This window comes from Malurus melanocephalus, unplaced genomic scaffold (assembly GCF_030028575.1).
Source record: "Malurus melanocephalus ecotype Western Australia unplaced genomic scaffold, MMel_1.1 scaffold_181, whole genome shotgun sequence".
In the NCBI taxonomy this organism is placed as follows: Eukaryota; Metazoa; Chordata; class Aves; order Passeriformes; family Maluridae; genus Malurus; species Malurus melanocephalus.
In genome coordinates this window covers 923217-934754 of record NW_026623413.1, presented here as the reverse complement: position 1 = coordinate 934754, position 11538 = coordinate 923217, and the positions used below count along the sequence as shown (strand labels likewise).

At 45.2% G+C, this 11538-nt stretch overlaps 2 protein-coding genes across 2 annotated transcripts; both read right to left on the bottom strand.

The window, feature by feature from the left end:
• Positions 1–550: 550 nt before the first annotated feature.
• On the bottom strand, positions 551–4013 carry ZBTB6 (zinc finger and BTB domain containing 6). The gene has a single exon (XM_057372936.1). It carries the CDS (start codon positions 3835–3837, stop codon positions 2554–2556), a length of 1284 nt encoding a protein of 427 aa, XP_057228919.1. The 5' UTR covers positions 3838–4013; the 3' UTR covers positions 551–2553.
• A 78-nt stretch (positions 4014–4091) lies between these two features.
• Positions 4092–11530, bottom strand: ZBTB26 (zinc finger and BTB domain containing 26). Its single transcript, XM_057372935.1, has 2 exons — positions 11417–11530; positions 4092–9536 (listed from the first exon to the last, which is right to left on the bottom strand). Exon 2 carries the CDS (start codon positions 9524–9526, stop codon positions 8210–8212), a length of 1317 nt encoding a protein of 438 aa, XP_057228918.1. The 5' UTR covers positions 9527–9536; positions 11417–11530; the 3' UTR covers positions 4092–8209.
• Positions 11531–11538: the final 8 nt, after the last annotated feature.

Here is an 11538-nt window from a genome sequence, read left to right as displayed (position 1 = left end):
GCCCCGGCGGCGCCGCCTCATCGCGCTGACAGCGGCACCGCCGCCACGCCCCGCCACGCCGCTCTCGCGAGAGCCGCGCGCCGCCGGCCGCACGTGACCGCGCGGAGGCAGGGAGGGGAGTTACCATAGAGACGGCGGTGCAGATGTGCGCGCCGCCGCCAGGGGAAGCGGGGATCATAGAGACGGCGTGCCAGAGCGGCGCCCGGCGCCCGCCGGYGCCATCTTGTGGCGCGCCGCCCTCACTGCCGCCTCAGCGGTTCCTSCGCTGCGCAGCGTTCGGCTCTGGCGTCGATTATTTACAGTCCTTTTAAATTTTAATTGATAACTTTCGCTGCTAGCGCAGATTATTTATTGTCGTTCTAAATTGGAATTGATAACATTATTATTGCTGGCGCTGAGGAGGAAGAGGGGATTGGAGGCGCGCTCTGGTGTACTTCGGTTGTCCCGGAGCCGCCTCAGGCCGGCGGGGCCCAGCGAGGTGTGGGGATCGCTGGTGCTGCTGTCCAACACCACGACAGCCCCGGAGCAACACCCAGGCGCTTCTCCGGACACTCAGAGATAACACAGCCTTAGCCAAGGTCACGGTGGTGCAAAGCTGTGACTCCTGAGAGGAAAGAATTCATGGCACAAGTGGGTCAGACAGACCCGTCTGAAGGACAGAAAAACGCGTTCCTAAATGACGGCCACTGGAACACCGTGTTTTGTTTACAACATCTTGTTTACTCAACACAGCAAGCCAAAATACTAACTGTTAAGGTGTGTACAGAATTATTAACTGTGATCAGAAAAAAAATGAGATTGTATTTCCAACACAGTGCCTTGTTTGCATTTAATTTATTATGTGATGACAGGACATGGTTACATGATGGATGGGGGAAACACCTCTAACATGAACATGTGCACAAGACCAGGGTTTGTTTGTTCACAAAGCTAACTGAGACACTGCAGCAATGAACAGAACATGCTGGTGGCCTGTCACACAACACAATTCCCTCTCATGTTTRCATGCACAACCAAAATAACCCGGAATCTGCTCCCACAGAAGATCGGGAGCACTTCAAAAGATCAGTGTGTTTCCCCTTTGGCACACAAGGAAGTGTTCATGAGGGAAATACCCGTGCATACACCTGACCATGCCTGTACCAAATAGCAACAGGAAGGTGCACGGTAGACATTGTACAYACCCAAACCCTCATGTAGCTCATCAGTAAAAACCCAGATAGGCTGGTGCACTCACAGACACAGGGAAGGAAAGTGAACTAACATTAAAAACTATTGTCTTGTATTTTAGAGCCAGCCAGATTCTGAAGCATTYGGGCCAGACTTCAGGACTCAGAGCAAGAACTTGTAACAGCACTTCTGAAACTTGAAAGAAAGTGTGATACAGATAGAAATAAGAACTACTACTTTTTGCTAATGTAAGTATCAGTATCTCATATTAACAACTGAAATGATTCTTTATTCATATTACAGTAAGTGGGAGAAACATATCAGCCAAAGACACAGACTGCATCACAGGGCACTCGATGCTCGTGATGAAACTAAAATGAGCTTTGACAAAGCACAAACACACTTCTGCAAACACACATCATTACTGTGTTACCATGTCACAGAATCAGAGTATGAGACCTCTATGTCTAAGCCATTGCTAATCAAACAGAAATTACTCTTTTTCAAAATTAGCATTGAAACTGTGATTACCAAGCAGCACACAGCTGAATTTTACATGAGTGCATATAGCTAAGACCTGGAAAAAAATGAAGGCAAATGTTATGATGCAACAAACAGGACTAAACTAATCAAATGCAGGTGCAAAGCATCGGTATGACAGGAAAAAAAAAACCTACTGTTAAAAGAAAGACGTTTATAAAAATTCGTAATTTTAGTAAAACTAAAAGCAAGACYTTTTCATAGGGCTATCTAGTTACAAATGAACACAAGGCAATACTGTTTTTTCATTTCTCTATTTGCAAGAGGCAATTTGAAAGCTTCCTTGATTAGTTTCTGTTTGTTTTGTGTCCTTAAACATCAGACTTGAGTACAAAAACACATCTTTCCGTTGGAAGATCTAGCAAAGTTTGGGCAAGGAAGGAGATGATTCCACCATGAATAATCCATGAACTGGATGGGAATAATTGACTCACTGAATAAATGCAAACACCCCCTTCCCTCAGCTGTTGTCACCAACACCATGGCTCAGGCTTCAGCTTATTGCAGTTCTAGTAATAGTCTGAAAGTCAGCAGTGCCTACCCTTGAAACAAGAAATATAAAACATTATTGAGAGACCAGGATATGCTTACAGTAATAGAAGAGAAGCATGAAATAATTTCCTGTATTTTGCAGTTTACTTTCAACTAGGAAACACCTTTTGCACTCACAGCAACAGCAACCTTAACAGAGCAGGCAGCTTTCCTGCTCCAAGGTCTGTCTTGGATCCCCAGCCACCTGTTTGTGCTTCTCTCCATTACATGGGGATCTGGAACAAGAATTCCATCTAGAATTTCACTAGCCAGGAGCTTTTTGTGGAGTCTGACTCCACAATTGCCCGGCTATCAATCATAGTCTATTTTAACTTTCGTAATATTGTTCAGATTTGGTTTTTCGCTACTGCTCCTTCCATGAACAGAAGTCAAATGCTTTTTAAGAGCAGACTTGTGTTTAAAGTCCATGTCRCAGCAGTGGCACTTGTAGGGCCTGTCCCCACTGTGGATGTTGAGGTGATCCTGCAGCGTGCTCTTGGCAGTGAAGGTCTTCAAACACACCATGCACTGGAAGGGCCGGATCCCCATGTGCCCCCGGATGTGCCTGTTGAGGTTCTTTTTTTGTGTAAAAGTTTTGCCACATTGCAAACACAGGAAGAGTTTGTGCATTTTCAGATGTCTGAGATAGTTCTCAAGGTGCAGAAAGCCCCTCGGACACTTTGGACACTGATGCCGCCATGAGCTGCCAGAATCCTCCAGGCTCTGGAACCCATTCCCACCACCAGAAGTTCCTTCTGGATTGTCACCAACAAAAGGCTGGAAGTGATTTCCTGACATTTCTGTATTTCTGCTTTCAACTGTAGAGTTTATCAAGGARTGCTGGGTTTCTGGGAAATACAAATTKGTTTTAGAGGAAGTGCAAGGCTGAGGAAAATGATCATTTTCTACATTTGCCACATTCATGGAATCCATTCTGAAGATACAGATTTCGTCATCCTTATACCCGATTTCTACTGTTGATATTTCTGGGGATTTTGTGTCCTTCCTTTCTGACACCAAGCTCTGCGCTGCAGGGTGTTGGTCATCCCCATCCTCCTGTTTCACGGGGTACTCTTCGTTCTCTGGRCTGTCTTCAGAGATCTCAATTATTTCACAATCTTTATCTAAAACCTCATCCCCACTCCTCAGTTCAGCATCCGAGGAGTGGCATCCMTCAGCAGCCTGGGTGCCACTCTCCATGGAAGCATCGATCTCCAAGTACTTGGACAAAGCCTCGGTGCATTTCTCCACAATGTGAACCATCTGCAGGTAACTCGCGGCCGTCAGGTACTTCAGCAGCTCCTTCTTCTTGACTTCCAGCGCGCCCGTGTAGCAGGACAGCAGCAGCTTCCTGCCCACCTCGGCGCTCTGCAGGATGGTGATCCGCACCTGCCTGGACTGGTTGAGCAGGAACTGATCCCGCATGAAGGTGGAGCAGGCGGCGAAGATCACCTTGTGCCCCTGGAACTCCGTGTCGTTGATGTAGATGGACACGTCGCAGAAGAGGTTCTGYTGCCGCAGGAGGTTCATCTTTTGCAGCACGGCATCGCCCTGCTGTTCGAACTGGAAGTGCAGCACCTCCGAGTCCGCCGCCATGGCGGAACCCGCGGGCACCGCCGGAGCGTCTCTCCGGGCTCAGCCCACCCCCGCCGCCGGCAGGACCGCTGTCCCGGGGCTCACGGGCCGCTCGCCGCCGCTCGCCCTCCCGCTCCGCTCCGCCCCGCTCACCGGCCGCTCCCTGCAGCCGGTGCCGCTCCGCCGCCGGTGCCGCAGCGCCCCGGAACCGCTTCCCCGCCCGCCCCTTCCGCCCGCCCGCCCCCGGTGCGCCGTGACCGCGSTGGAAATGAGAGGCGGCGGCAGACAGAGTTAGCAGCACGTTTATTAGAAGACTTGGCACTGCTACAGCGGCTGCCGCTGGGGAAAACCGCACCGGCAGCGGGGCGCGCCTCGCCCATCGTTCGGTAGAGGTAGCGACGTGTCCGCCCCCGTAAGGCATCCCGGGGAGCGGCTACCGGGGCTCCTCCTCGCCATCGCCGGGGGAAGGGCGAACCGCTGCCCCGAGGGCCGCCGGGACGAGCTGCTGGCTTCTTCACGGCCACGGGACATCGCCCGACAGCCGCCAACCCGCCTGCTTTGGTTATCACATGTAGTGTAAGACTTGCCCAGTCAGTGAAGAGGTAGCTAATGCTCAATCCATCGATTATACAATCTCAAAGGAAAAGCGTCCGTCCTGCCTTCTCACCCCTTACCAAGTTGGGAGGCATCACTATGTCCTCCTTGTTTTTAAAAATGAACATTTAACATGACWTTAGAATTCTCTCAACAGTTTCAGTTTGTATCACATTTTGATTTTCCTCATTTTATTCCTCCCAATGACTCCAAAACCAAAATCAGCCACACACAATTAATTTCTATGTTATTTCAACAAAAATTCGGTAGCAGCTAAGTTTTGCCAAAAAGCTAGGGGAGAAAAAGGCTGACACTTCAAATTTATCAGTTACTAAATTGCAAAAYATGTGTTCTAAATGAAAAATAAATTAAGGAAAGACTCGTCCCTGATCTATGCAGGAGGCTGTGCAGCTGCAGCATGTGCTGCAGGAACACGTGCTACACAAGCTACCATCACTCACACAAGTGGTGAGCTCAAAACCTCTGGCAAACCTAAGTTCTAAGAATTCCTTCTTCTATATAATATAAATAAATAAAATGCCAACATTAAAAAATCCTAATATATTGAGRAGTTATTAAAATACTTTTGTAATAGACTTCAGTTATTTTTTAGGATATGCAGGAAGTTGTACAGCACATTAAGTTGTGAGACTATCCACTTACCAGCAAATGGCATTCTACACAGTAACACACAGATTATAACGGCCATAGTCCTCATCTGAATATGCAGCATCAGTAGCAACAACCAACGGATCTAATCTTTCACTACTCAGGACATTGCAATGAAGACAACATTTTACATACATGGACAATTAAGTTCATCTTATTCTATAATCGAGCTGCCTCTGCATATTCCAYTTATCATAATTCCCACTCCATTTTAATCTGTAATTCAGAGAAGCAGCATTAGCCAGATTTTGCTTTCCTATTACCTCTTTTATACTCTTCACTTGTCTTTCCACACAGGGGCAAACCTTAGATGAACTCTATCACCAGTGCACTCTGCATCGGCGTATTGCCCTTAAAGCTCCAGTGTTTCTGGAGTCACGCAGCCATCTCCTGCATAAATCTTTCGGTCTGCATCCTTTTGTCAGGCCAAAAGCACAAACTTTAGCAGAAGTCACTTCTCATCCAAAAGATGTGTCCGTTTTCAGCGAAGAAAGTCTTCTGCATTTCTGCTTTTTCCTAGTAATTTGTGCCGCRCTCTCACCAAACAACCACAGCAGCTTTTAACTGAACAGCTCAGCAGTCTTGGCCTTCTCAGATGTCCAAATCACCACAGCACAGGGTGAACTTGAACACCTATGTATCTTGACCAAATATTTGTTTCTTAGAAAACCACTTGTCTCTTCATATCAGCTTCAAGTCACCCACAGCTACTTCAATGATCTGTATTCTCCTTACAGTAATATTACAGCTTCATAATTCCACAAAACTTTCCAGRTAGACAAAACTTTCAATACTGTCCATTTTGCTGCCACATTTTCTAGCTTTTGTGCAGTTTTATTCCTTTCTGTTGCAGAAGACCATTTTCTCTTTCGTGTCCATATCCATATTGCCTTGGATTGTTCACTAGTACCTTACAGCAYGCTGACCTGGCTCTGCAAGCTCTTGTTCTCAACGTATATCTTCATTTTGACATAGCACTGTAACTTATTTCCATTTAGTGAATAATAGATTATCAAAACATTTGAACAATACAGGAGATTCTGCCTGAAGACAGAATGCAAGTGTCAGATGCAACTGTCACCGTCAAATTTAGTTCAAAACAACTCTGAAAGCRGGTGGCTTCAAGAAGAAAAACAGTTCTTCCCACAAAGACCTATCTTCTACCCCAAGAACCTGAACAATAATTTTTAAGTTTCAAATAGTTAGACTTTAGACCTACATATATTTGCTACAACTTGAAAGATGAATGCCCTGATGTAATTTCCATTGCTTACTTCATAGCTGTCCATGTAAGAGTTTGTGTAACAGTCAAGTACAGTAGTTCAAGAACTCAATTGCAAAAACTGATTCACAGAATCACCTTCCTTTTCTACTTCAAAGTACGTGGATTTCTGAAACTRTTCTGCAACATTAACGTGTTTTAACGTCCATCAGTGTAATGTCAGTGTAAGGAAATCCTGACTTCTACACACACAGAACTGAAGAGCAAGACCAACTTTTGATAATGACATACAAAACACTTTTTGCTCTAACACACCTTTGGTCATACCTGTTCAACATTTTTAAATAGCAGCCTTTCACCCCCACCTCACATTCAAACACACCAACAGTACTACGTTTAGGTAGGAAGCATAATCTCAGCCTCACGGCAAACCTTGTGGAAAAGAGCTGCATTGGAAGAAATACTTATTCCAAACACAATCAGCAGTTCTGTGCCGAGGATCAGCCATTGGATTATTAGTCTATGCTACACTTCAGCACTAACAATGCTGTTCTACTGGGAATGGTGTGCCTCAGGTAAATGAAGCTTCTTTCAGCTTGACTGGGATGCAGGTAATTCCACAGCACTTTTGAGAAGCAATGTGGTATAATCCCAGAATCCCAATTAATGTCCCATTCCCGCTACATTTGATGTTTAAGGCGGTATACAAGAGGTATTGCTGAGAAGAGTCAGTATTACTCTATAGAAATTGTGCTACCTATACCTCATCCTAGGATCTGTAAAACACTAATGGTCACTTCAAAAAAGCTCAAGAAATCAAAAAAAAAACCCTTTATGTTAAGTTCTTATAGCAGGTATTTTTCTTTAAAGTTAAGTAACATGTGGCTGTGGCCCTTATTAGACATCAAGGACAGACATACAAGAACTAAGGGGGAAAAAAGCAAAAAAAAATCATGGAGTTGTTATGCATTGCAGCTTTAAAAAGATTCTTTTCACAGTGTCAAAAAGCAGTATTTCTCCATTCCAGCTTTGCTCTAAACCCAACAGCTGTTGCAGTTTGTGATGCAAAACTTACAGAAGATGGAGGATAATTTTTAGCTTTGAAGTGTTTAGCTTGTCTCACTACATGCACTGGTAAGTGCCCTTTAAAAATCCCAGGTACGCYAGCCTAAGAAACAGGTCCTATTTGCACTCCATGCACCAGCCTCTCACATTTCAGAGCTGCAGTTTATCGTCAGTTTGAACAGCTCTATGCAATGATCAGCTAAATCTGCCAAATCATTTAGGCTTTCAGCTTTTCATAATGCATGTTGAGGTTAAAAACCCTGAGAGTTTTTAAGAGAGCATTGATTATTGGCAGCAGAAGTTTCTTGAAATAAGTTTAGAAAGGGCAAAAACGTGACACAAAAATACTTCATTTCAACTGCAGGAGTCTAGGGGTAAGATCAGAGAAAGGTAATTTTAAGAGGTAAGTTTAAATTTAAGTATATGGAGTGTTTTCAGTTATCCAGTGCCTTTAAAAAAAAATCAGGTTATCTCACACATTTGTCCTCTTTGCTTTCCTCCATCTGCCCAGACACAGAAAGGCCTCTAACTGTAYAGCAGATGGTTTACTTGCAGCCCACAGCAACAGTCTTTCAAAAGGTGTTAGTCTTGAATCTCCTAATCAGAGAGAAATGAAACAATTAACCCCTTAATCCACAGTAGAGACACAGACAGAAACCTGAAGGAGGATTGCTATTCACAGAAARTATCAAGTAAGACTAAGAGCGATGGCTGAAGATCTGCCAGGTTTTGCAATCCAACCATCTGTAGCCTTTCAGGGCACACCACTATTTTAGGGAAGAAGCCAAACCAACGGTTTGCTCCTCTCAGTCACGATCCCTACACAGGGTGGATTTTAATTGCCTAATTGACACAGGTACTATCATTTCTTAAACTGAGCACAGCCTGAGGCAGCTTCCCTGCATCCAGTACCTGGCTGGCATCAGCCTGCTGACAGACCTTACTGTCTGTAGCAGCGCTACACGTGAAGGAATCGAAGTCCACCGTTATATCTTGCACGTTTCTTTCATTGGCATTGTCAAAGCTATTTTTACCATGCAGCTGTTTAAGGTGTTTCCTCAGAACGGGCTTATGCGCAAAGACCATGTCACAGTAGTTACACTTGTGGGGTTTGTCCCCACTGTGCAGGTTGAGGTGGTCCTGTAAGGAACATTTCTGAGAGAASGTTTTCCCACAGATCTTACATTGGAATGGTTTGATCCCTGCGTGCACTCTCATGTGCCGGTGGAGATTGCCCTTCTGAGTGAATGTCTTGCCACAGAGCAGACACATAAATAGTTTATGCATCTTTAAGTGATTAGCATAGTTTTCCAGATGCCGAAATACTCTGGTGCACTTTGGACACTGATGGTGCCACTGGAGGCCTTTGTCTATCCCTCGGTTGTTAGGCCCAAACATATCTTTAGAGGCCAGAATGATGTTATCGCTGCCAGCATATGAAAGCGCATAGTTGTGGAGGTGGTTTTGCTCTATTTCACTTGTTCTGTTCTCAACAGTGGAGTTGATAAGAAAGTGTTGAGGCTCTGAGGAATGCAGTGCAGTTTGTTCAGAAGAAATAAACTGGTTCTGATCCTTCTTATTCCTAACTTCTGTTACCTCCCCGATGGACTCCACCTTGATGATCTGAATATCACTATCCTCCATGTCCATGCTGTCTTCTGAAGGCTGAATACAAGGCGARTCTTGCTGCAGGGAGTCATCATCTCCCTGGTGTTCCTTCAGCTCAGAAGAGTCGCTTTGCTGTTCACATTCTTTGCTCTCCAGTGGCTGCTTGGGTTTGATGAACTTCCACAGGGCCTGAGTGCATCGTTCCACAATGTGGCTCATCTGCAGAAAGCTCGCAGCAGTCAGGTAGTTAACCAGCTCCATTTCAGGGAACTCCAGAGTGCCACTGTAGCAGGAGAGAAGCAGCTGCCTCCCCACTTCTGAACTCTGCAGGATAGAGACTTTTACATCTCTGGAGTCATTCAGTAAGAACTGATCTCTTAAAAAGGGAGAGCCAGCAGCAAAGACAATTTTATGCCCGTGAACTTCCACATCGTCTATATGGACCACGACATCACAAAATTTGTTTTCTTCCCTCAGTTTGTTCATTTTCTGTAACATTGAGTCTCCATAGTTGTCAAACTTGAAATGAAGAATATCTGATCTTTCTGACATTTTGGCACACCTGAGGAAAAGCAGCAGAAAAAAAAACCAATGAGAACTTTTTGTTTTCTAAAAGGTAGGTTAGAAAGCTTTAAAGTAATAATATAAAGTGGGTGTTTACCACCTGTTATGCTTTATCCTAGATACACAGTGAAGTCCATTATAAATTAAAAAACCACCAAGCTTACATCTGACTTTACAATAACTTTTAACTTTTTTTAATTAATTGAACCCTGAATATAGAGTRAAGGTCCTATGACAGAAATTCTCCTGAAGCAATATCCTAAGGAGTTAGGATGTAAAGGGAAACACTGTATTTTTAGCAAGCTTTGAGTTTTGCAGCACTGGGTTTTATGTGTTAGTTTCTTCAAGATTTTCAGCAGGAGTTAGTTTGTTGTGTGTTGTTCTGACTTTTCCTAAGATTACAGAAAAAAAAATCTTCAGAATGGCCTCCACTAGGCTCCCTATTTTGAATACCTGGGGAATAGAGAAAGCCTGGTTTCTTGTCTTCTTTGGAAGATCACTTSTCTAGGAAGTTTATTCTTGTTTTGATAGTACTTGGAATGAAGAACAGTGRATCTGCCATAAACCAAGTACCATTCTTTTGGTTTTCAACAGTTGCTTTAAGAATTTATAAGACTACACTGATTCTGGATGAAACACTGTTCACACAATCCTGCCAGAGCAYTGGGATTGCAGGAAGTGAAGAAATAACAGGAGACTAAATGATGCAAGATTTGCTTAGATAAAATTACAAAACAAAGCAAAACTTACACCTCCAAACTATTACAACCACCACATAAAGCTCGAAAGGAAGCTTTGAAGTTCACAGATAAAAGCAGATACTGCTCTCTCGGGGCATGAAATGTCAGCTGGGTGTACACACAGGAATGGCATCATGCCCAGTGAAATGAATGAACACACAAGACAATGGTTCAAAGAACGTTTTTGGAAGCATCTGTCAATAATCAGGATTTTTTCAGTTTGCAGCTCAGACAGCATTTGGAAACACGACCCCCTCAACTGATCACACCCATCAAGTGTATGTTCCAGKGTATGGCAGGCAAAAATTAGGGAAGGATTTCAGAAGCCTTCAAAAACCAGGGACCGTGCAAAGTTCAGAAGAAGGGGAAGCATCACTCTGCAGTACAACCAGCTCTGCTGAATCTGCAAAAAGCAGAGCCACCAGTCTCTCAGTCACCTTCAGTGCTGTCTGAYTCACCCCCATTTCTAGGACTGAAAGTTTCATTTTAAGAGGCAACAGCCTTTGGCAAATATAAACGACAGCAATAGATCATCCTGAAATATCTTCAGTGGATTTTAGGAATTATCAAAGTGTTTCTTTTTGTGTTTTCTCTGCAAAGTGTTGAGGGAAGTCTAGTTGTGAATCTGTTTTTTTCCACGTTGGAAATCCATACAATATGAATGCAATTAAAGCACCACGCTATGGTTATATTGTGCTGTTAACCACAGCTATTCCAGCCATTCAGCCTGTCTCTCGCAGATAACGAGAGCGGCATCGTGAGAAACTGCAGATCGAAAAGTTGTGACTTGCTTTGGCACACGTTCAGCTTCCACTACTACTGAGCTCCAAGAGGAAAGAGCATCAATGGAAGCCCAAACCCTCTATCTCGGGAGGGTGGCAGACCAAGGCAAGCTCCCGGCCGGGTGTGCAGAGCTCCCCGCTGGAAGCACGTGCTTCCTCGGCCTTTACCGACCGCGGATGGCACCGGCTCCTCACATCTACTTTCCAGGGTCCGGGGAAAGGATGTTCCAGCACAGCTCAGCCGGGAGCCTACGCAGCTGCCCAAAACAATGTAAAGGCGATGCCCTTTGCGAGAGCGGGACACGCCGCTATCCGCGCCAGGCCCGGCCCGCGGTGGGGAGGGAAGGAGCAGGTACCTGTAGCGTCGGGCCGCGTCCCCGCGCTGGCACCCGCGGCCGCTCCTGCCTCCGGCTACGGACCTAGAGAGGGGAGGAGACCCGCCGTGAGCCGCCGCCCCAGCGCCGGGCCGGGCCCGGCC